This window comes from Diabrotica virgifera, chromosome 2, assembly GCF_917563875.1.
Source record: "Diabrotica virgifera virgifera chromosome 2, PGI_DIABVI_V3a".
NCBI lineage: Eukaryota > Metazoa > Arthropoda > Insecta > Coleoptera > Chrysomelidae > Diabrotica > Diabrotica virgifera.
Genome location: NC_065444.1, coordinates 249231486 through 249257698, shown reverse-complemented (window position 1 = coordinate 249257698; position 26213 = coordinate 249231486). Strand labels below are relative to the sequence as shown.

The window sequence follows — 26213 nt, the reverse complement described above, 5'->3', positions numbered from 1 at the left end:
AGAATATTTTCAACGAAAACTTTTCGTTTATAAATTTGCAAAAGTCTGTGAGTTATTGCGTTGCCGCTCCTGCAATACTTAGAGCAGATATATCGATGGATTCTTATGTAGTTTTGTCTTCTGAATCCAAATCTGAAAACGGCATTTCACTATCTCTAACCGTCTTCGAGATAATCGACCTCAAACTCTAAAATGTGACGTCACAATCCGGTTATTTCCTACCACGCACTAAACGTCAGCTGAAATCTTTGATTAGGAAGTAGGCTACTTTTTTAATCTGAATTTGTTAAGCAAAGCAAATGTTATTATTTACATTTGAGTTTGACACTTCGTGAATGTCAAACTAAATTTTAAATTATTTAGCTATTAATAAAATATAGTCTGCGGTCCCTCCGATCGGTACTCACCGGAGGGACCGCAGACGTTCGGATACAATTAGCGTCTCTTTGCAAAGACAATGACGTCGACATGCAAAGTAACAAGACACTTACTCAACACACACACTACAACTACACATGACCCTAGGTACCTAACTGTTCAAAATTACCGTACCTACCATGCCAATGGCCAGAAAAAAAATGACATTTTATAGTGAATTTAATTATTATATAAAATAATATGTGTAATAAATGTATAGAAATACAATTTGAGTATATTTTGAAAGCAATAATACATATTAAGGCCGCGTCCCACCATCAAATAATTTGATCAATCTGGTTTGAGCAAACTAAAAGTGACAGTTAGTGACGTCACATCCTGAGTGTTCATTGTGGATAATAATGAAAAATTTTAATTTTAAATAAAGTACAAACAAGTTAGACAACTCAATACAAAAAATTTGATCAAACTAGACTGATAGTGAGAGCACAGATTTTTAGAATTTCAAAAAAACTGCAATTGTGACGTCACTTTGACGTACTTCCGGAGTTTGCTCAAACTGTTTGATCAAATTATTTGATGGTGAGACGTGGCCTTTATACTATATTAATAATGAATCAGTAGAAACAATTATATTTAAATTTGGTAAATTACAACTCCACTCGACCAGCGCACGACCACGCAACTCAAAATACAAGTACGTAAATACGGTTGCGTGAAGCGTGGCGCAAATCCGTGGAATTTACGAGACTCGCTCGGTTTGTAGATCCAAGTAAAGTTCATCAGTAAAAATTTCTTTATCATGTATGTATTATTTATTTTACAATATTGGAAAATTCTTATTTAAAATGTGGTTTGGAATAAAAAAGTATATTCTGATATATGAAATTACATCCTTCTAATGAAAAAAAATATTTGACGAATTTTCTCAAATTATGGATACCAACATCATTTTCTTGAGGACCTCACCGTCTTGTTTATTATTATTCTTATTTTATTATTCTTATCTTATTGTTATTGTTATTTAATTGTTGTAGATCGTTTTTGAACACACCTATGATGTTGAAAGGAGGCTATAATTAGCTTACCTTACCTCAATCCATGGGCGCCCATACCCATGGGCGCCCATGCCCATGGGCAGGGGGGGGGCGTGGCCCCCTAGCTTTTCGGGTGCTGTTAACTATATATGGTTATCCAAAGTATACAAAATATAATGTGCAACATCTTCACGTCTGGCCCCACCCTGAAAATTTTTATATGGGCGCCCATGCCTCAATCAACGCCTTAGCTTAGTACCATCTCTTTATTTCAGTACATAAATTATCTCTCACAGCTATTGAACTAATTCTTCTTCGTTATTGATATTTTATGGACTTACGGTCTTTAAATATTTAATCTTCTTGATATGGTAGTCATGTTGTGACTGGCTGATTGACATAAAGTCCATGCCACAAAAAAAAAACATCATTTTCATTTATAACTCTTGTATTTTTAATTTGACGAAGAAAAGTTATTCTTCATAAAAATCTCTTCTTGGTCTAGGATTTATGATGCAACCATCATGAATGAATCAAATTTTATTAATTTTATACGAGGTATGTAAAAAATATGAATTTCGAGTAAAGTATCTTTATAGTTCACAACATTTAAATTAGATGATATATTTGCACATTAAAACATAATTTTTAATTCTAAACCGCTTTTCGTAATAGCAATTTTCTATATTATGAATTTAAATACGTATATAAACAAAGTTTTCGTTACGATAATGCTCGCATTTTCAGCTTGTTTTATTATTAACTAGCTGACCCGGCAAACTTCGTACCACCTTAGAACTAAAAAATAATGTTTAAAAGTTAAATACCTAAAAATTACCAGAAAGCCAAAAAATACTCAAAAATATTGCGTATACTTTTTTTCTAATAAACAATATTGTTTTTATGCTTTCTGCGTAAATAATGATTACTTAGATTGGTCGTATTAACTCAGAAACCTTCCCGGGTTCATGTACAACAACTTTGCTTGAGGTCATCATATATGATCAAATGCACAGTTTACGATTCGATAAGGGGCATACAGACAAACATTCATTTTTATATATTAGAGAGAACAAGGAAATATTTAGATTAATAAGGGGTTGGTGATAGAAAAGTGAAAAATTAGGGTAAAAAAAAGAAGGTCGAGTGGGGGTGGGAGGGGGTCAAAGCCCTTTGTTCGTACTAACTAAAGAAGCTTTAGGGGATTATGTACAACAACTTTGTTTATTAAGGAGGTCAATCATAATAATATTATGATATTATCATATTATGATCAAATGCATAGTTTACGATTCTATAAAAGACATACAGACTTTTTTATATACTTTTGTATAAATAATAAAAATGTAGTATTATCAAAAAATAATTATTTTTCAAATCAAAATGTCAATTTTAAAAACAAAACGATTTTCAGGGCCAGGATTTGAACCCGAGTCGTCTGGGTGAAAGCCAGTAGGTAGGTATTCTTGGCTATTATACACGTAAGTCACGGAGATAGGTAAATATTTGACATATAAGTTGTAGTGTTTTCCATCAAGTTTCACATTTTACCTTTTCTTGGCTAAAATCCCCGGTTTTGAGCCAGCTGACACATCATTTGTTAATAAGCTTTGGAACACCTAACTAAATAAAAAGAAAACAGCCATGCTAAAATGATCCGGTTAAATTTGACACTACCTCCCGGGCTATAAGGTTAGGTTCGTTGCCAATTTTTTTGTTAAATTTTCCACCGATTATTTGCATAATATCTTGTTTGGGGATTCTCTATACATTCATAGCAGTCGTCTTTGACTAGCAGTTTCCTATTGATAGGCGTAAAACTTATAACACTGTTGAAGTATTCATTTCAGACCATGGAAACTGTGCCGAATTCGTGCTTTGCTGCTTTTTTACAATCTGAAAGAGGTTATTTATTAATTCAATTATTAACTTCCGAATTTCCGGGGCGTTTGCCACTTTTTGTCGATAAGAAGCTTAAAAAAGGTGTACAAATTTGAAAAGACGATTGTAGAGACATAAAATAAGAATTGCTCTTCAGACACCAATATTGTTTCAAGAAAGACGACAAAAAGAATTTTTGTACTCAAAAATACACACTTTTTTTTAGTTAAAAAGTGATTAAAACAAATAATAATAAAAAACGCTTTTAGGTGGAGTTTTTGTAGACAGTAATCAATATCGTCCCGCTATATGTATAGATAACACGAATTTCAGTTGTGAAATTCATCGAAGGGTATAATATAATTATATTAAATTATAATTAACCGATCTGAATTGGGAACAAGGAGCACAAGCCCCAGGTATTCCCACGACATCGAACGGTGGTTGTTAAATGAAACTCACGCAAGCTCTCTTTTACGCTACTGCTTATAGGCCAGTAAGTGTCTCTTTTAGAGTAAAGTTTTCCTCGTCAAGACGGATTTGATTGAAAATTGGGATTTAGGTTCCTCCTACCCGTTTCCTTAGATATGGCAGATAATGTAAGCTCCATCCCACAAACGTTCAGTCGTTCACAATGTGTGCTGGTAAAATCCAAAGTGCCATCGCTTGTTGGTTGTTTTGAGCAGAGATTCTTTACCTTACGCTCCTCTATGGTTTCTGCATTTAAATTAACCACCTTTTGAGGCCCCCGCACTACTAGCAGTAATTGCTTCTCTACTATAGATTATCCTTGTAAGTCCCCCTCCTACGCTCCCGCAAAAAAGGGAGATACCATACCTCGAAGAGGCTCAGGCCTAAACGAGGTTTAAATGACACGTCTTCATTCATTCCTATTACCCTTCACTTCACTTTTGGACTTGATCTCAGGGTTACTTTTACTTGGAGGGTTGAAAGCCAACCCTTCTCGGTGGTAAAAGAAAGTCCGTAAATAGATTAACTGACTAATTAAGCAACTTTTATTATTCCATAGAGTTCTTTCATTAAGTCAATACCTTTTGAGTTATTTGCAAGTGAAAATGTTCATTTTTCAACACAAAACAACACATTATTAGACGGTTTTTCACAATCGACTCAAGAAGTAAATATTTTCTCTAAAATAATATTCTTAGCAAAAAATAGCTTAAAAATAATGGTGTATGTATGAAGTCTTTATACCTAGTAAAAAGAGAATTCTAGCTAAAAAAAGTAGGTTCTTATTGTCAAATTACAAATCGAATATTTCGGGGAAAACTGATCAAAACTTTTTTCAAATGTTTAAAAAACCTTTATTTCTGTTCTTGTTAGGTTTTTAGCATCAAATGTAAGAAAGTTACGCTGAAAATAAAATTGATCGCTTTTTATTGTAAATTTTTTTTAAAAATCACCCTCTAATTCGCATTCCAAATAAAATGAATCGTTGACGCTTTTTAATTTAATTTACTTATGTATTGTTTATACCATCTGTAAGTTTTACCGGTTGAAAGTGCTTATTTTTGAAAAAAATTGGTTTTATAATAAAAAAATGTTTTCTAAAAATTTTGGAAAAATGCTCTCTTTTCAAAATAACTTAAGAGTATCAGTGATACGAAAAATCTCAAAGAGTATGAAAATGTAGGTTTTACTTTTATAAATATGCTAGTTTCATTTTGTTTGGGTTGTAGTTGAAAGGGTTTGAGCGAGTCACTAATCACGAGTGTATGCAAACTTTGAACAGCTATACCCTAACCAATTATTTTTGTCTTACAGATAAACAAACAAAATCCAAAACATTCAGAAAAGGAAAACATAGGTACACTTTATTCTTCTCGAGATATTTCGTATTATAAAATTTTTCAAGTTATTTGGAAAAATATCATTTTTTTTATTTCAATTTTTTTTATATTAAATTCAATTTTTTCCAAAAATACTCACTTTGAGTTGGTGAAACTTACAGATCATATAAACAATACATAAGTAAATTACCTAATTAGGGGGCGATTTTATATTCGATTTGGAATTTGACGAATAAGAACCTATTTTTCAGGAGCAACAACTACTACAACCGGGAGCTACAACAATTTTTCTACTGTTCTACAAACATCATACATACACCATTTTTTTCGTTTTTTGATAAGCTATAATTTTTCTAAGAATATTTTTTTTGAAACTCGAAAATATTGACTTATTGAAAAAAATCTACAGAACAAAAGTTGCTTAGAATTAGTCAGTTTCTCCATTTCCTGTCGTATTTTGAACGTATACTTTTTCACCCCTAGAAGGGTTGGCTTTCACCCACCAAGTAAAAACAACCCTAGGCTTAATTACAAAAATGAAATAGAGGATAAGAGAAACCTAAATCCAAATTTTCAAGCAAATCCGCCGCGACAAGGAAAGTTATAGTCAATGTCATATCCTGGCCTATTTTACACTTCTCCTTAGTTAGTAAAGAGTCACACGGGTGATACCCGGTGGGAGTAATTATTTAAAAGACGGAAGTCTCTGGAAAGTATGACTAAAATAATATTAATGGCTGCTTTTAAAATATTCATATTCCGAGGAATAATTTATAAGTATGATTATTAAATATTTAAATATATCATTAACCCCGGTCAATTCTTTAAATGAAAAAAGTTATGTTATAATTTATGATAAAACTAGTTTAAATATTTGTTATATTCTTCTTCTTCAAGTGCCGTCTCCTAATCGGAGGTTGGATATCATCATCACTATCTTTACTCTATCCACCGCTGCTCTAAAGAGTTCTATAGAACTGCATCTAAACCAGTCCCTTAAATTCTTTAACCATGACACTCTCCTTCTTCCTATACTCCTTCCGCCTCTTATCTTTCCCTGTATTATCAGTCTTAGCATTTCATATCGCGGTCCCCTCATTACGTGTCCCAGATATTGTAACTTTCTTATTTTTATTGTGTTTATTATTTCGCATTCTTTACCCATTTCTCGCAGTACTTCCGTGTTCGTTTTCCTCTGTGTCCATGCTATTCTAAGCATTCTTCTGTATGTAACACCACATTTCAAATGACTGTAGCTTATTTATGTGTTCTTGCTTTAATGTCCAGCTTTCAAGTCCATATTGTAGTATCGAGAACACGTAGCATCTCAAAGCTCTTGCTCTCAGTTCTAAGCTAAGGTCTTTGTTGCAGAGAACTGTTTTCATTTTTACAAACGCATTTCTTGCTATTTCTATCCTGGTCCTTATTTCTGTTGTTTGATCATTTTTCTCTGAAATCCAGGTTCCTAGGTATTTGTATTTATCAACCCTTTCTATCGGTACATTTCCCAAATGTATGCTTGTTTGTATGTTTGTTTTCTTAGTTATTATCATGTATTTGGTCTTTTTTATATTCATTTTTAGTCCATATTCTTTACAGAAATTGTTTGTTTTGTTCAGTAGTAGTTGGAGTTGTTCAGCAGAGCTTGCTATAATCACGGTGTCATCTGCATATCTTATGTTGTTAATAGATCTTCCGTTAATTATTATTCCTTCACTTTGAGATAGCAATGCTTCTTCAAAAATGGCTTCACTATATGCATTAAAGAGTAATGGAGACATAATACATCCCTGCCGAACTCCTCTCCTGATTTCAATTTCTGGACTGGGTTCGTTATCTATTACAATTTGTGCTCTTTGATTCCAGTAAAGGTTTGTTATTATTCGTAAGTCCCTTTTGTCTATGTTTTTTGTCTTTAGAATTTGGACTAATTTTTCATGTCTTACTTTGTCAAAAGCCTTCTCAAAATCAACGTAACAAACATGCACATCCACATTCATGTCCATGCATGTTTGAGCTAACACATTAAAAGCAAATAACGCCTCTCTGGTTCCTAGTCCATTTCTGAACCCAAACTGACTATCATCTGTTCCTTCTTCTAGTTTTTTGTTTATACGACCATGTATTATTTTCAAGAATAATTTGAGAATGTGACTTATTAATGATATTGTTCTGTATTCACTGCAATCTTTAGCATTTGTATTTTTAGGGATAGCACAAAAGGTTGAGAGTAACCATTGTTTTGGTATGTTTCCTGTTTTGTACACTGTGTTAAACAAGTCTACGATAATGTCTACGGTTTCATCATTTATACATTTTAAGCTTTCTACTGGGATTTGGTCTGGACCTACTGCTTTACCATTTTTGCTGTTTTTTAATGCCGATTTAATTTCTTCTTTTAATATCTTCAAAACTGTATCATCTTCTACTTCGACTTCCATCTGCTCTGTTCTATTTTCTTTGAACAATTCATTTATGTATTCTGTCCATCTCTTTAATTTTTCGTTAGTACTCAACACAATTTTCCCATCTGTATCTTTTAGTATTCCCGGTTTTATTTTTCTGTTGATCTGCGTTAATTCCTTAATTTTTTTTATGTGTGTTAAAATTATCATGTCTTTTCTGGTGTTCTTCTATTTCTGCGCATTGTTCTTTTAACCACTGTTCTTTAGCCTGTTTAATTTTGGATTTTATTTGTTTATCCACATTTTTGTACATCTGATTATCTTTGTTTTTATGCTGACGTCTTTCTTCCATTAAATCTAAAATTTCCTCCGTCATCCATTGTTTCTTTTTGTATCTGGTTGGTGTAAGAATTTCTTTTTGACATTTATCTATTTCTGTCTTTATTAATAACAATTTTGTCTCTGTTTCAGTATTTTGCTGGATTTGTTCTTTAACATTCATTAAACGGTTATTAATTTCATCTGTCAGGCGTTGTTTTATGAGTGGGTTTCTTAGTTTACTTGTATCGATTTTTACATCTGTTGTTCTGCGTTTTATTATTTTCATTTTGAGCCTAATTTTGGTCACTACTGGGTTGTGATCTGATCCTATGTCGGCACCTGGATAGGTTTTTGAAGATATAATTGCGTTCTTGTATCTTTGTCTAATCAATACATAATCTATTTGGTTTCTTACAATTCTCCCTTCTTGATCTGCTGGTGACTTCCAGGTATATAGTCTTGTCTTTGGCATTTTAAACAATGTATTAGTTATGACAAAATTATTGTTTTGGCAAAATTCGATAAGCCTCTCACCTCTTTCGTTTCTGTTGCCCAGACCATATCCTCCTGTACATTCTTCTACTTTTTCGTCTCCAACCTTTGCGTTAAAATCTCCCATTATAATTGTAACATCCTGCGTTTTAATGGATTTTAAAATATTGTCTAGGTCTTCGTAGAAAGTTTCAATATCGCTCTCTGGTTTGTCCGCAGTCGGAGCATAAACTTGTATTATGTTTAATTTGGGTTTATTCTGATTTAATTGTAAGAGGATAATTCTGTTGGAGTATGGAATGAAATTTACTACAGCTTTATCCATGTGTTTGTTTAGTATTATCCCGACACCATATCTGTGTGAACCGTCTTGACTTCCTGAATAATATATTGTTTTATTGTTGATTTTCATCTTTCCTGAGTCGGGCCATTGGACATCGCTGATTCCTAAAATGTCTACATTCAGCCTTTCCATTTCATTAACGGCATTATGTACTTTTCCAGCTTGATGTAGACTTCTAACATTCCACGTCGCTACTTTGCAAGGTTTTCGCATGTTGACGACCGGGGAGGCCTTGCAGTCTTGTGAGTTTCCTCCTCTGCCGGATCTTGTTTTCCGAGTTTCATGATCAGTAGAGTGTTTGGTTATGTTGTTAGTCATGATGATTAACTAGGGATGCTCTATGAGCCTTTAATGCATTGGTTTCCCGTTGCCTTATGCATCTCCACGCCGTTGACCATGCCTGGTTCGTCCGCCTTTAGAAATGATTTCTCATTTCTAGGACAAGAAGGTGCCCTTACACTTATATTTGTTATATTATATAACTCTAAAAATACTCAGATGCAAACTACAAATAATAACTACCTGTGGCGACGCGTGACTTTTTCTAAAGTGTTACCAAAACCAGATGTAAAAAAATCTTATTTAAAAAAATATTTTGAACCTCCCAAATATAAGTTTTTGTTTTCAATCCCGTGGGATAAAATTAAACAAATCACTATTCCCAAATTATATGTATGTAATTATGTATATGTAACAGGTATAACAATAAATAATAAACAAATGAAACATATTATTCTACCATAAAATTAACATAACAAAATGAACAAGTAGGAAAAAGAACAGATTTTGAAAACTATTGTTTATATTTTATTCTTCCATTTTCAATAATATCATTTTTTTCTTTGAAATAATATATAAAAAAATATACAAGTAGAATGACTTTTCAAGTAGTTGATCAATTACGCAATACGTAGCAACGCTCTTCCATGTTTAAATGCACGCACACTGTAATCTGTAATAGGTACTAAACCAACGTTACCAATCTTCAAAATGGTTACAATACTGATATGCACCGCGTGCCCGCGCGCCGTCTTTAGACCCGTCGGTTCTTCAAAATTTTCAGAGCTAGTCCCGAACGACAGCGAGGTTTCTCCTGCGTTACCGTTACCAGTGCCAGTATTGGTAACGGCATATGATAACGTGTCATGGATTCACATATCTCGCCAATATTTTCGTGCGTCTAGTTGGGTATTTACTGAATTAGGTACTATGTATTAACAAGTATTTCTGTTGGTAAAAAATATAAATGGAATTATTTCGTAGTAGTCATAAAATATTATTTATTTGCAAGATTTGTAACTGTTACCAATGGTAACAGTGGTTACATGGACGCTTCGCCACTGATAACTACCATTCTTATACAGAATGTTCCATTGGGAAATGGAAATGTTTAAATAGGGTTAGAGCTATTTACCTGCAGAAGTGACAGCGCTAACTCTGGCTCTCTCTTCAATTGGCACCCATCTTCCCATTAGAGCTGACAATAATGGATAAAAAAAGCCTTGTGCTAGTCCCTGAACTACTCTACAGACCATTACGCCCTCTGCTCCAAAATATTCAGCCATTTTTGGTATCAGAATCACCATGAATGCACTGATAACAATGGTTATCGACATCATTCTATGGATTCCCCATTTTCTGGCTAAGAGTGAGGAGGGGATCTGTGGAATAATGTATCCCAAGAAGAAAGCTGAAAGGACTATATATTGGTTTGTCCAATTGTAATACTAAAACAATACATAATATCCAGAACAAAATTGTTAGGTACATAAATATCTGAAGTATAAAATGCACATACTGTTTAGATGCTTTTTGTCAAATTAGTAAAAACAAAAACCATTATTATACGAAATATAACAAATAAATTATTTTAAAACATGTTCCTTGCGTCCAAATATCATTTTTAATGACCAGTTTCTCAGTGATGGGTTAACCTATTTAATTTTCGGTCATCGAAATATTCTTGGTAAATCAGTTTTTCAGTAGTAGGTTAACGTTTACACTCGTTTAAATTGAACAAGATTTTAACCAATACTCATTCGATGAGTTAACTCCGAATTTTGTGGTTACGCTTGCGCATAGGTGCAGTGAATGCATAAGAGCCATATATTATATGTCTATGTTCAGAGTACTGCCCGACAGAATAGGGTAGTTAGGTTATGTTATTTTGTCTTTGAAAAAAACATGGAAGAAACTTGAATCATTCGAGCTGTGGGTGTACAGAAGAAATCTGAAAATATCGTGGATAGAACACGTCACAAACAATGAGGTTCTGAGAAAGGTGGATAAAGGAATAGAAATCTTAAATACCATCAAAACAAGCAGTGGCGCACCCAGAATTTTACTCTAGGGGGGTTGGCTTGGGCTGGGTTCGCACAAGTAATCCCTGACCAAAAATCCTCACAAATTATCCCTGGACAAAAAATCTCCAGACAAATAATCCCCGGGCAAAAAATCCCCCCAAAAAATTCCGGACAAATAATCCCCACAAATATTTTTCTACAAAATATGTATCCCCACAAAGAATCCCCATGAAATATTTGCTACCGAATAGTTCTCTAAAAGTTTTCCCGTGAACGCAATCGACTCAAATGTTTTTCAGCATCAGTGCATAAGAGTTATAGCAATGGCCATGAAACCGCTTTTCGGCACGATAATAATGATTAGTAATTAAGATTAAGTATGAATTATTGTAATTTCGATAACCAAATTTCGAATTCCACTTAGATGCCGAAAACTTCAAATTTTACATGACAAACGAGTGAGTTTTTTCAAAAATCGTAGAATATATGGGGAATGAGCTAAGGCTGTAGGAATCATGTTGTAATTATTCGCTTAAATCTTTTTCTCACACTGCGAGAAAAAGATTTATCTCTATTATCTGTGTGCATCCGTGAAAAATGTTTGCGCTATTAAGAATGTTTAGCTTTGTTATGAAAATGCATAACACAGGCTTTTAACATAGCTTTTGAAAGCTTTTGAAGCAGGTTTCTGAAATGTTGCTTGCAGTGAAAGTAACTTCTTTGCACAAGTTAGAAGAGGTGGGGAAATATCAAATACTTTCTGCGTAAATTCTGGACTGAGACAGGGAGATCCGTTATTCCCATTGTTGTTTAAGCTGGCCTTAGAATATGCCATGCGAAAAATTTATCCAAAAATCAAACTAGAAATAGCTGCTCGGGAGAGGCCAGGTGGGAGAAAGTCTGTAGGGCGGCCTAGAAAAAGGTGGAAAGATGCAGTCAGAGAAGATCTGCAGAAAATGGGAGTGAGACAATGGAAAATAGTGGCACAGGACCGACACATGGAAGTAAACAACTCGCAAGGACACTCGAAGAGTTATAACGCCATTGATGATTACAATTGAAATATTTTTGACAATACATTTACAAGAAGTAACAGATTTTTTGCATTACAATCAAGATTATCGTTTTCAGGACCAGCAGTTCTCATCACGAATAGGCAATGTTTTGAACATAGTTATTCAAAGCAGACTGAGTAAAAGATTTAAGCGAATAATTACAACATGGTTCCCACGGCCTTAGCGCATTCCCCATATCTTCCACGATTTTTGAAAAAACTCACATTCGTTTGTCATGTAAAATTTGAAGTATGAAGTGGCATGGAATTGAAATTCGAAATTTGGTAATCGAAATTACAATTCATGCTTAATCTTAATTGCTAATCATTATTTTCGTACCGAAAAGCGGTTTCATGGCGATTGCCATAGCTCTCACGCACTGAGGCTGAAAAACATTTGAGTCGATTGCATTCACGGGAAAATTTTTAGAGAACTATTCGGCAGCAAATATTTCTTGGGGAGTTTTTGTCCGGGTATTTTTTGTAGGGATATTTGGTCCAAAAAAAATTTATGGGGATTAACTGTCCGGGATTTTTTGTCCGGGGATTATTTGACCGGGGATTTCTTGTCGGGGGATATTTTGTCCAGGGATAATTTGTGGAGATTTTTTGTCTGGAATTATTTGCCGGGGATTTTTTTCCAGGAATAATTTGTGAAAATTTTTGTTTGGGATTATTTGTCCTAGCTTCGCTTGGCACCGAAATTTTTTTGTACTGTTTCTGAAAGAAAAGTTACATTTTCCTACTATTCTTTATATTTTTTTATATGCCCTGGGACGGGTTTTAACCCAAACCCCCCTTGGTGCGCCACTGAAAACAAGAAAATTAGAATACCTCAGACATATTACAAGTGGAAACAAATACAACTTGCTCCAATTAATTATGCAGAGAAAGATTCAAGGAAAAAGAAGCATAGAGAGACGCAGAATATCGTGGCTGTGGAACCTGAGAGAATGGTACGGATTTACATCAAATAAACTTTTCAGAGCAGCCGTCTGTAAAGTCTGAATAGCTATGATGATTGCCTACATCCGCCGCAGAGATGGCGCTTAAAGAATATGATTTTGTTTTTATCTAATTATTCTACCTTGTTATTATTAAATTAAGTTATGAATAGATTTTCCTTTCAAACTGATTGCCTCTCGAATTGCACATGCACAAGTTCAATAACTACAGCCAACATAAAAAAGTGCAATCTACAATTTTAGGATTCGTATGCGTTTAAGTTTATTTGATATACAGTTATTAGGCATATGAATCCTAAAATGTTCGATTACAATTTTTTTAATAAAATCGGCATCACTGCGCTAAAAACTCTCATAAGGACTGCATTGCCTATGTTCCCTATACTGTAAAGTCAAGGTGGGACGGACTATAGGTTATCTCTCTCTCTTGTCGTTTCCCCATTACTGAGGATCGTGATTTCTTCCAATATTCCCAACAACTTTTCTCCATTGGTCTCTATCCTCAGCTGCTCTAAGACCTTCGCAGAATGAGTTTCCAGCTGAATTATTTATTTGATCGGACCATCTAGTTGGTGATCGTCCTCTTGATCTTCTCCCCGGAACGTTTCCAGAAACAATTAATCTCTCCAAACTGTCGTCACCTCTGCAAACCAGGTGACCAAAGAATTGCAGAATTCGTTGCAGACATATTGTGAACAGCCTTTTTTTAATATTGAGTTAGCTTAGAATGGAAACGTTTGTCCTATGAGCTTTCAAGGTATGCGCAGCATTCTTCTCCAGCACCACATCTCAAAGGCATCAATTTTTTGGCGCCTGCATGTGCGAATAGTCCAAGTCGCTGTTCCGTATAAAAATATTGAGAATACAAGGGCTATAGGTTAGCTAACCAAAATTTTAACCTTTCACTGAAAAACTGAGCCTTAAATTAGGTTTACTTACCGGTACATCAGTATTGACTGAGGTCCTTTGCGTCATGGCAACTATTGCTACAGATAAGTTGAATCTCAAGGCATATGTCATCAGGCATAACCAAAAAAGTAAAAATATTTGAACATGCCTCACCCCAAAGAATGTACCTGAAAAAAAAAATAAAAACATGAGCTAAAAGTTAAAACACATAATAATAAAAACTTGAAGCAGGTATCTTTGTCTTCAGACATGTTAGAGCATACTGTAAAAATTCAGAAAAAAATATTAAAATGGAACAGAGTTGTAGCGAGGTATATAATATTAAAAAACGTAATTTCATTTTTTTCATTTTTAGGTTAAAATTGCGATTTTGACAATGTTCCCCCACATAAAATTCAAAATAAACCTCATTTTCGTTTTTAGCACCCTCGAAAATGTAAAGTATGAATAAAATTAGCCATTCACCCCTGCGTGGTCAGTATCTCGAAAACTAAGCGCTTTTTTGAGGGTGTCCCGCTCGTGTATAATATCACAAAAAATTGTAACGTGATAGTATGAAAAAATAGAGGATACGGCAACGGTGTTACAAGTGATGGTCGGAGGAGCCAATGCCAAAATCTACACAGACATATTAGGGTGCACTAATATCCAAGATGTCCTTACTTTTATGCTAGAAACTTAAAAAAAAAACAAGAATAGCTAATGCTGTTTTAGTTAAACATTTAAACAAGTTATGATGAGTTTCCATGAAAAGTGCTTCATTTTTTGATTATTTCACGTTGAAATATTCGATTTGGATTTTGACAAATAAGAACATACTTTTCATTAGCTACAACTCTGCTTCTACTGGGTCTACAGAATGCACATATACACCATTTTTTCAATTTTTTAAAAGCTATATTTTGTCTATACTAAGAATATTTTTTTCGATAAAATACTTTTTGAATTATTTGCGAAAAACCGTCTAAAAACGTGTTATGTTTTGTTGAAAAATGAACATATTCACTTGCAAATAACTCAAAATATATTGACTTGATGAAAAAACTCTATTGAACAAAAGTTGCTTAGAATTAGTAAGTTTATCCACTTTTGACGGACGTATTTTGACGGTATATTTTTTCACCACCGAGAAGGGGTGGAGCAAAAACACACATCGAAACAATATCTCTTTTTCTTTGATATGTTAGCTACGCTTATACCAAATTTCATGTCAATCCAAGCTCTCTTTCAAATCCAAAGGTTCTTTAAAATCCGGAGATTTTGCAATATTTTACCGTGAGTGATTGGACTATAAGGCCCATCGTTTGGTAGAAATTAAAAAAAACGTACCGTACCAAAATAATTACCAGTTTATAAGTAAAATTTGCTTGCAAAGTTGATTACCAAATTGAGGGAATGATTAGAACAATGTACATAAAAATGCCTTTTAAGATAACTGCTTAATTTGTCTTGAAGTGGGTTGTATTTTCCTGATATCTGACAGAAGACAAATCAAAAAACTGAGTTTGATTGGAAATCATAAATTACCCATTCTTTTGATGCGGGCCCCATCAAGTGCCCGGGCCCTTTGCGGCAGCCTAGTCCGCCTAATGGTTAATCCGATACAATAAAGTTAATAAATGCGACAGCAAAAAAAGCTGAATTTTCCCTAGTGTGTAATACAATATTTTTTCTATAACTCGCAGAAATACCAGAACTTTTAACAATTTTGCCGTAAAAAGTAAACAAATTTTGACGTCAGTGAGCTGGATTGAAATAGATTTTACCCATTATGATAAAAGGTTTCTTTTCAGCAACTGACGAGAGGTGGCAAATTATGATATGATAGCCACCCCCGTGGCTAAGTGGTTAGAGACCTACCTTTGGATCCAAAGAGTTGTGAGTTCCAATCCCGGCTGGTAGGAAATTTTTCTTTATTAAAAACTTTGATCAATGAAAATAATTTCCATTCCATCTTTGTGGGATCGGTACTCACCTGAGGGACCGCAGACGTTCGGATACAATAAGCGTCTCTGTGTAAAGTCAATGAAGTCGACTTTACTAAGTTACAAGACATTTACCCATCACATACACTACACATTACTCCCTTGAACTAGCCATAAACTATAGTCTGACTGTGACTGACTGAATGATTAATGTCTGCCATTAAAAACAATAATGACTACTTACATGTGCTATGTTTTGACATGGAATCTGTTACTGTTTTACGATATTAAAGGAAATGATAAAGAACTGACAAAATAGTTTGATTCGTTACCGGAACTAGTTATATAAATATAAAAAAATAAACCAATAAAATAGAAACAAAATTAGCAACTTTTTATCTCAAGGTGTCTTGTGGTCCTCGTCTTATATAAAAAAATAAAGCAATAAAATAAAACCAAAATGACCAACTCTTTATCTCAAGGTGTCTTGTGGTCCTCGTCTTATTTGATTATTGCTTAGAGGATTTTCCCAGAACTAAACACGTTAATATTCCATTCGAAAAAGTACATTACCCTGATGATTTATGATGTTTATTATGTTACAGGTAAAGTTAGGTAAACGGGTAATCCTAGGATTACCCGGGTAAAGTGCTCGCGAGGTATTGGTAATAGACCGAGCAAATAAAATTACAATATGGCAATCATGTAAATCAAAATGTAATTTCGTACAGGTTGGAATAAATTTTTTATCAAAGTTTAGGTCAAAACAAAAGATATTTTCAAGAAAGGATATGATTCATATGAGAGGGTTATCAAATAATAATTAAAAATGGGTAATTTTTGCTCAAAATTTACTTTTTTAACTGCTGCGTGCTGTTAATCTTTTATATACAGTGTGTCTACTTAAGTTGGACACATATGGAAAACTTTTTTGTTATTCATTTTACGAAAAAAAGTTATTCTTTATAAAAAGCTCTGCATGCTCTAAAACCTAAGATTCAATCATCAGATATCAAATTTTGTCAATATTATACGAGGTATGTCAAAAAATATGAACTTCGTTAAAGAGTGAAGTACCTTTATTTCTCTCAATATCGAAAATTCTTATTATGAAAAGTTGTTTGGAAATAAAAACTAAGATCAAATATGCAATTACATACTTCTAATTGAAAAAAAAAATATTCTCCAAATTTTTCTCAAATTTATTGATACTTACTTCGTTTTTATTTATTACACATACGATAACTATTTTATTATTACTTTTACGAAAAAAGGTATTCTTTATAAAAAGCTCTGTATGTCCTAAGACCAAAGATGCAACCATCAGATATCACATTTGATTAATTTTATACGAGGTATGTCAAAAAATATGAATTTCACTCAGGAGTAAAGTACCTTTGTTTTTCACAATATTGAAAATGGTTATTAAAAAAGTTGTTTAGAATTAAAAACTATGTTTCAATATGCAATTACATCCTTCTAATTAAAATATTGTGAAATATAAAGGTACTATAATTTTGAGCGAATTTCCTATTTTTTGACACACTTCGTATAAAATTAATAAAAGTTGATATATCATGGTTGTGTCTTAGATTTTAGACCATGCAGAGCTTTTTATGAAGAATAACTTTCTTTCGTAAAATGAATAATGAAAGAGTTATCATATTTGTAATAATTAAAAACTATGTTAAGTATCCATAAAGAGAAAAAATTTGAATTTTTTTTTTCAATTAGAAGCATGTAATTGCATACTTGATTTTAGTTTTTAATTCCAAATAACTTTTTATCATAAGAATTTTCGATATTGAGAGAAATAAAGGTACTTTACCCTTGACCGAAATTCACATTTTTTGACATACCTCGTATAATATTGAGAAAATTTGATATCTGATGATTGAATCTTAGGTTTTGAGGCATGCAGAAGTTTTTATAAAGAATAACTTTTTTTCGTAAAATTAATAATAAAAAGTTTCCCATATGTTTCCAACAAATTTATAAAAATATAAATACTATAAAGTTTTACTTTGCTTACTTTTGTAAGGAAAAATTAAAAAAAAATGTAAAAAACAAACTATCTGCTTCTTTTTATATCTGTTTTTTATCTCTGCTTTTTGTTCGTTGTGATCTCTTCTTTTGTGATGGTTTACAAAAATGTATAATACCTACTCTGACAAATTTTCTCAAAAATTTCTTCAAAAATTTTTTCAAAAATTTGTCAGGGCATTTAGAAAATTAGAAAATTAATGAACTACGAAGTAGTTTTGAAAGGAGAAAACATCGTCAGATTTATCAAGGCACCGAGACTCAGATGGACGGGACATATAAAAAGAAAAAATCTAGAAGCAGTTGTTAAACAAAATAACCAAATTGAGTCCAGTATCAGGCAGACCACGAGGAAAACCCAAAAATCAGATGGGAGAACCAGATAATTGGGGACCTTAAGAATATTAAATTTAGATAAAGGTTAACCATACGCAAAATCAAATCAATTGGTTGAGCTCAAAGAGAGCGGCAGTCACTCCACTAGATTCGGTGTCTATATAGATGTCATGCTTATGCATGGCTTATGCGTGACTTGTCTTTTTAGTTTTGCATATAGCGGCTTAGAGAGCGCCACCACTAAAACCTTCCAACACAAACGTAACCTCAATCTTTTGTTGACATAAATCGAGAATTTCATTGCAGTCGTGTAAATACAGTGAATTTTTGAAATTAGCAAGTCGATCGAAAAATGGATCTTAGCCGAGAACATTTTCAAGCAATAATATTTTACAATACAAGCAACTATAGACCTATTGCCTTACTACCGGTACTTTCAAAAATTATTGAGAGACTCATAAAAACCCGTCTTATGTCCTTTCTCATTGATAACAACATCTTATCCCAAAATCAGTTCGGCTTTTTAACTAATAAATGTACCACTGATGCCTTGTTTTCTGTGCTTCATGAGGTTTACCAAGCACTAAACAATAATCTTTATACTGCCACTGTTTTCTGTGACTATGCCAAAGCTTTTGATTGTGTAAATCACGACATTTTGATTAAAAAACTAAATTTCTATGGGATTCGAGGTATTTCTTTGAATTGGTTCCAATCTTACTTGAATAATAGGAAACAACTAGTTAGAGCAAATGATACTGACTCTAGTCTCAAAAACATTGTATGTGGAGTACCACAAGGTTCAGTATTGGGTCCTCTACTGTTCCTTATCTTTATAAATGACATCACTAACTTAAAAATCGATGGAAAAATTTTTCTTTTTGCTGATGATACCAGTATCACTTGGAGCAACTCAACTATTGCATCTCTTCATGCAACTATAACTTCTGATTTGCTTACGATAAAAACCTGGTCTGACTCTAATTTACTCTTTTTTAACGTGGATTAGATAGTAGCATTATCCTATAAAAGTGCTCTTCAACCCCTGCTTGTTAATAACAGCCAGATCTCTACCGTTGATTCTGTAAAATTTCTTGGTATTTTTTTAGACAGCAACCTCAAATGGTCCCTTCATGTCGATTTGTTAAGTAAGAAACTCGCCTCAGCCTGCTATGCTATAAGATCTGTTTCGAAAGAACTCAATTTAGCATCTTCTAAACTAACATATTTTCCTTGTTCGAGTCTCATCTTCGATATGGTCTTCCTTTTTGGGGTTCTAGTACAGCTGCCCAGTTAGATGTTATTTTTAAATTACAAAAAAGAGCAATAAGGTATCTGTTTGGCCTCAGAAGAACAACACATTGCAGAAGTTACTTCAAAGATAACGGCATTTTAACCCTTACATCTTTATATATTTTAGAAACTGTTTGCTTAATTCGTAAACACATGCATGTCTTTACAGCAAGGCCTCGTCATGACTACTCCACCAGAAATTCAAATTTTGATGTCTATTTACCGATCCCGTCCTCTGAGTTAGTAAAGGAATCTATATTATATTCCGCAAAAAAACTATACAACCATCTTCCTCTACAACTCAAATCTGCAACATCTTTCCCCAAGTTCCGTAAAATGACAAAAGCTCATCTATCTAATATGTCTATAAATAGTTTACTTTGTTGTATATTCACTTTGCAATTTCTATAAATTGTTGCAATATATCGATTTTGTTTTTTTTTTCTTTACTTTATTAACTTATATTTTGTATTTATGTATATTTTTTTTTATATTGACGATTTATCAAATTTCAGAAAATTGTATTTGTTATTGTTATTGTTAGATATTATTTATTTATTTTTTCTGACTTTAATTAAGCTTTGTCCATAAAATTTGTATAATTTTTCAGTGACAATAAAGCATATTTCTATTCTATTCTATACTCTACAATTTTCGGAGAGGATTATCACAACAGCAATATCACGCTGAAATGGTTTCTGTGTTTGGAAATGAAGCATCACACCAGTCACCTATTTCCCGCTGGTATTGCGAATTTTAACTTGGTCGATCCAGTCTCAGCAACGAATCCAGGCCAGGTCCACCCAAAACAGCAGTCACGCGGCAAAACATTGATGCGGTTCGTCAGTTAAATAAGGATGATCGCCGTGTAACATACCGGGAGATAGAGGCATCATTGGGCATCTCAAAGACCTCGATCCAAAAGATCCTACATGAAAAACTGGGTGTTAGGAAGTTAGTTTGCCCTTGGATCCCTCATTTGCTTACAGAAGAGCAAAAAGCGGCTCGCGTCAATTGGTGTCGAAAAACATTGGAATTGGAACGGTTCAAAAAAGGAAGCTCAAAAAACGTTTATAGTATTGTTAGTGGCGATGAATCTTGGATTTACTCCTACCAACCGGAAAATAAATGCCAATCCGCTGTGTGGGTGTTTCAAGTAGAGGAAAAACCACAAAAGTGATCCGTCCTCGAAGTGTATCAAAGAAAATGGTCGCAACTTTTGTGTCAAAATCTGGTCATGTGGCAACAATTGCTCTAGAAGATCGAAGAACGGTTACGTCTGATTGATCACACTGCCCAAAAGACAATGCGTGCAAGTTAGGTTTTATTTTAGATTTCAATTTGCATTAAATAGGGTGATGTATATTTTTTTGAGTTTTTGGAGCTTCAAAACATTGAATTGTTAAACCATCCACCGTATAGCCCCGACCTAAGTCCCAACGACTTCTTCACAATCTCAAAGATCAAGAATTCAATGCGTGGTTTGCGATTTCAGTCGCCATAAGAAGCCATCGATGCCTTTAAAACAGCCATCTTGCAGGTGTCAGCTGAAGACTGGAATAACAGTTTTACCAATTGGTTTGAACGTATGCAAAAGTGTATCGATCTTGGTGGGACATATTTTCAAAAGCAATAAAGTAATTTCAGCATATATTTTTTTGTTTTAATGGCTATAGGTCTGCAAAACTAAAAAGACAACCTATCTCTACCCTGTAAATAATATTATATAGGCACCTAAATCTGAAACTACCTGCTTCTACAATCTTATTACTCCATAATGACTGCGAAAAAACTATAAATAAATAATTTTTTTTTTAATTTCGATTACTTACATGTGTTATGTTTTGACATGGCACCTGTTACTGTTATACGGTATTAAAAGAAAATATTAAAAACTGACAAAATATTCTGATTTGTTACTGGAACCCTGGAACTGGTTATAACATATAAAAAAATAAAGCAATAACATCAAAACAAAATGAGCAACTGTTTATGTCAAGGTGTCTTGTTGTCCTCGTCATATTTGGTTATTGCTTAGAGGATTTCCCCAGCAGTAAACACGATGATATGCCATTCAATACAGTAAGCACATTACCCTGATGATTTATGATGTATACAGAACATTAAGCATTTATTGAGGTAATTGAAATCCTGGTTATTATGTAGTTTATGCTACCATAACAATAAGATACAGCAATCTTTACTTTAAATCGTCTGCTGTTTGTCAACTGTTATTAAAAATATTGTTTATAATGGAGAATTGGCCCTAAAACCGAAAAAACAACATATTATTGTCGATTTTTGCGTACCGGATACGCTCAGCCCTGATGGACAGGGAATGGTACAGGGAAATGGGCATCGTGAGTGTGTAAATAGGTCACTCGCTGTGCCACTGCTCTTGCCGCTGCCATTGCATGGCGCTCCCCTAAAAGTCTGTTTTTTGGGACGGAAGTCAAAGGAGAGACAGCTCGAATGCGAGTGAGTATTCATATTCAGCCACTCTCGCTCACTTTCCGCCAGCATTTTAGTACCAAAGGAAGTGTTGTGTTTCGTCGTTTCTAGGATAACTAAGTATTTACTTGCTTTTATTATTCTACGATTTTAATAATAAAGCACATTGCATAGGTACAAATAATTTAACTTTGAAAATCATCCAAGAAAAACGATCAGTATTGATTTAGGGGACAAACAATACCTAATAATTTTTATAATTATCTTCTTTGACGACGGCATTTTTGATTTCTTTTCAAATTTAAATAATTATTTATACTGAGAAGACATAATGCTGTCGCCGCAATAACCTCCACGTCTTCCATCGTTGCGAGTCGTTCGGTAATAAGTTGAGGACATTAGTGAGGACTGATGTGAACACTTTACTCGCGTCGATATCGTGTTTCGGGCAATATTTCCGGCAGCGGCAGGAGCAGTGGCAAAGGCTGACTGTAAATCCGAGTCATTATAAAATAGCCAGGGCGGATAATATTTGAGCCCAAAAAAATGATAATTGGATGGAACCTATTGGAAAAAGAAGAAAGTATAATAAAAATTAAAGAAGAAAGAATTTACGGATGATCTGAGGTCGTGCAGTGGAAGGGGTTAGTTTTTTAGGAAAAACTAACCCCCTAACTAAACTAATAATAAACTAGGGTTAGGTTATCATGAGTTTTGGCCAGACTAGCAAAAGTCCAATGGAAAAAAGTTAATTGGCAATGTTGTAGATAATAAAAAGGTCTATAACTTTTGTATTAATTTACACTTTTTTCATTTATGCGAAACATTTAATTACAAAGGTATTAGTTTTTTAAATTTTATCTTCCACAAAAAGTACTTCCTTTTCAGGTATTTTGGTGAAAACTTACGTTTTTTATTTATGTCCCAAATAACTTAACTATTCTATTTTTTGGTTTTATCCAATGCCAATCTTCCATTTTTTCTTCCGAAATTGTAATCATTCGTTTTTGTTTTACATAATGCACTTGTTTCTGACGTAGTTGCATATTATGTTTTGGGAGTTCTAGTACTTTCCATTAATTTGTTTAGTGAAATAATAAACAACTAAAATCGTTATTTTCATAGCTGAATTTACTCCTAAAACCAATTATACAGCAGACATTTTCTAAAAACAGTGATTAGATATTTTCAATAAACTTTAAATCAAAAACAATCTCTTTCTTCAATATTTTTAGATCAAACCCCTGTCGAGATAGACAACCAAATAAACTATATGATAAGGTTCTATATCATCGCCTACTAGTAATTTATTAATAAACTTGAAATTAATTAAATGTGATATTTTTGATTTGGTATTTAACGCTTGAGTGTAAACGAACTTGACTTACATTTTTTACATTTTTTTTAATAGATTATCCCATTTGTAGGCTTCATTTCTTCTAAATATTTTTTTAATTGCTACTCGGTCGTTTGTCTTTTTGTGATTAAAAAACCATTATCTAATAATTAACCAATGTAAAGTATATGCAGAACCTTAACCTAAGTTAAATTACGTCATAGATGCAGTAATAAAACTAGATTTGTTAATAGAAATCAGACAAAATAAGTGAAGCCCATTGTTTAAAATTTAGTGCTCTGGTTGACCGCTATGTGAAATAAATAAGGGAGCAAAAAATGTAATCAATGTTTAAAAGTACCCCGCACAAACCTTATGGAAATTAGGTCCCAGTGGAGTTAGTTCATACTTTGGGAAAATACTCTTTAAAGCATCCTGATGAAAAGTTCTCATGGGCAGATCTCGATATAATGAAGGATTTTTAAGATATATAGGCACAAACTCTGAAAATTATAAGATTTACCGGGTATTCTAATTCCCTGAGTTACTGGTTATCTGGCAACATCTAGAGGTGAGGATAAAAAAAGTACTAGTAGTTTAGGACTTTCTCCTGGCTATCCAATGGCGACCTTTACTTTGACCTCGACCTTGACCTTCAAGGTCATGCTTAGGTCACGCGTTCTTATTCGAGCGGGTACCCATTTGTTTCGAACTGCAACAATGAATATAATGGGTATATTATCTACGTTTGAATATGACCTTGAAAATCATGATCAAGTTATTGAGATAATGGGTTATAGATTTCAACGTAATGTATTAGAAGTTTGAGATTTTTCCACGGCTTAACCATACCGATCTTGAATTTGACCTTGGTCATGACATTCTTGATCGTATCAAGGTCATAAAAATTTTGGTTCAAAAGGGGCTATATTGTTGACAAAATATAGATGCTGTTGACCGATCAGATATAAAACCTGTGTTTAGCCATTACCCGGAATCGACGACGTAGATGTAACAGTTATTTGATTCCATTCAACAAAATTCAATTCGAATAAAATAGAGATAGGAAACAATACGTTATCTAAAAGAAAAAGAACATAAAGGTTTGATTTTGGGTAAATCAACGTTCGAAGGCCATCGAACGAGCTATGGTGGGAGTATCTCTGAGAGAACATATATACGAAACGAGGACGTGCGAAGCAGGACGAAGGTGGAAGATGTAACTGGAAGAATTGAGCAAATGAAATGGAACTGGGTAAGACACGTTGCAGGACAAAACAACGACAAGCGGACGAGAAACATTGTACATTAGAGACCACACGAACACAGTCGTAGTAGAGGAAGACGACAAAAACGATGGCTAGACGACACCAAAGCCAAAGTTGGGAGAAACTGGCACCAAATATCACAAAACAGAAAAGCGTGGAGATCTCATGGGGAGGCCTATGTCCAGGAATGGATGCAAACAGGCTGAAGAAGATGAAGAAGGAGAAGAAGATGAAGAAATCAACGTCGATTTACGAAACTGACATAATTGATAATCGCTACCTTTGAAGGAATATTCACCATTATTTTTAAGGTCCTATTCGAGCGAAGAATATTTATCAACGTGGAATGAAGTAAACAATTCTGTTGTATGTAGGCATATGAATTTATTAAAAATTCTTAAAATTTATCCACAAGGGAGTGGAAGTACAAAACGTTTTCGGTCAAACTGACCATCATCATTGTAAACCTGGAAATAAGTGAACCACTAAGAGTAATAAGCAAAAGGGTGAAAATTTTGACAGTTGAAAAAATAAGAAATTGTGGTTACTTACGTCCAGTGTACAAGAAATTGTAAGTAGCCACTTCAATAGGTGTAAAAACCAATTACATTATAGACCAGGGCGCATCTGTAAAAATATTAGTACATTTGGACGTTGAGAGGTGACTCAAATTTTTTTGCAGAAATTGCTTGAAAATAACTCAAATAATAATATTTGAGTTATCCTCCCTCTCAAAAAGGTCAGGATCATTGTTTAAATAATCAAAATGTCAAAAAATGAAGGAAAAATTCGATTTTTTTCTTCGTTTTTTGATTATAACTTTAAGAGTATTCATTTTCGAGAAAAGTTGTATTGACATAAAAGTTGTGTAATTAAATTTCCTACAATATAGAGTTGGTTGAAAATTTAAAAAATAGTCACCCTTGTTGCAAAATAGCAATAATTGGGAAAAAAACTATACAAAAACAAGTATTCGCATTTTCCGTTTTTCAACCATTTATGCTAAATTTAGGACCTTAAAATTTCACCCAGAAAAACTATATGATACAGTTAAATAATACTGTAAATTTCATTAAGATCGGTTTAGTAGATTTTGCAAAATAAATTTTGCAATCCAGCTTTCGCAAAAAAAATTCATTTTTTCAAACTGTTACAGGACTGAAAATAAAGCAGATAGCAAGTTGAATTTTTTTTTGCTTATAGAAGTGTACTGTACCTTTCATTTGAAATTTGCCAAACTAAAATCGATTAACCACCACGGCGTCACGAATTTTTCTAAATAAACATTAATTATTGGTGTTGCGCGCATGACACCGGATAGTTTGCTCTGATTGGGCATTCCAATGACCTTTGATAATTATTGATACATTTTAATTTTTATTACATTTCAATATAAATAAATAAATTTGTTTATTGCAAAATAAAAACACATACTCTATCCTTTGAAATAACACTTTTTTTAGCAAAAACGTTCTTTGTTCATATATTTTAACTTAAAAATAAAAGTTTATTATTTTTAAACATATACAATTGTTTAAACAATATTTCACAAACAATAATAAAATTAGTTTGATTTTTGTGGAATTAAAATATTAAAATACAACAAAATATAGAGTAAGAAAATAATATTAGATGAAGATTGGAAGAAATTTTGGTGGAAAT

The 26213-nt window shown here is 33.3% G+C and overlaps 1 protein-coding gene across 2 annotated transcripts in view; it reads right to left on the bottom strand.

Moving 5' to 3' along the window:
- Window positions 1–26213, bottom strand: part of LOC114326523 (putative inorganic phosphate cotransporter) — a 167918-nt gene that overhangs the window by 80182 nt on the left and 61523 nt on the right. Inside the window, exons 1-3 of one of the 2 annotated variants that reach the window (XM_028274918.1) lie at window positions 21329–21457; window positions 13930–14066; window positions 10083–10395 (exon numbers count right to left, since the gene is read on the bottom strand). In XM_028274918.1, the coding sequence (XP_028130719.1) occupies window positions 10083–10395; window positions 13930–14066; window positions 21329–21347 (469 nt within the window). In that variant the 5' untranslated portion in view covers window positions 21348–21457. Of the gene's footprint in view, window positions 1–10082; window positions 10396–13929; window positions 14067–21328; window positions 21458–26213 lie in introns of those variants that run through there. The other variant, XM_028274920.1, reaches the window with a different exon arrangement.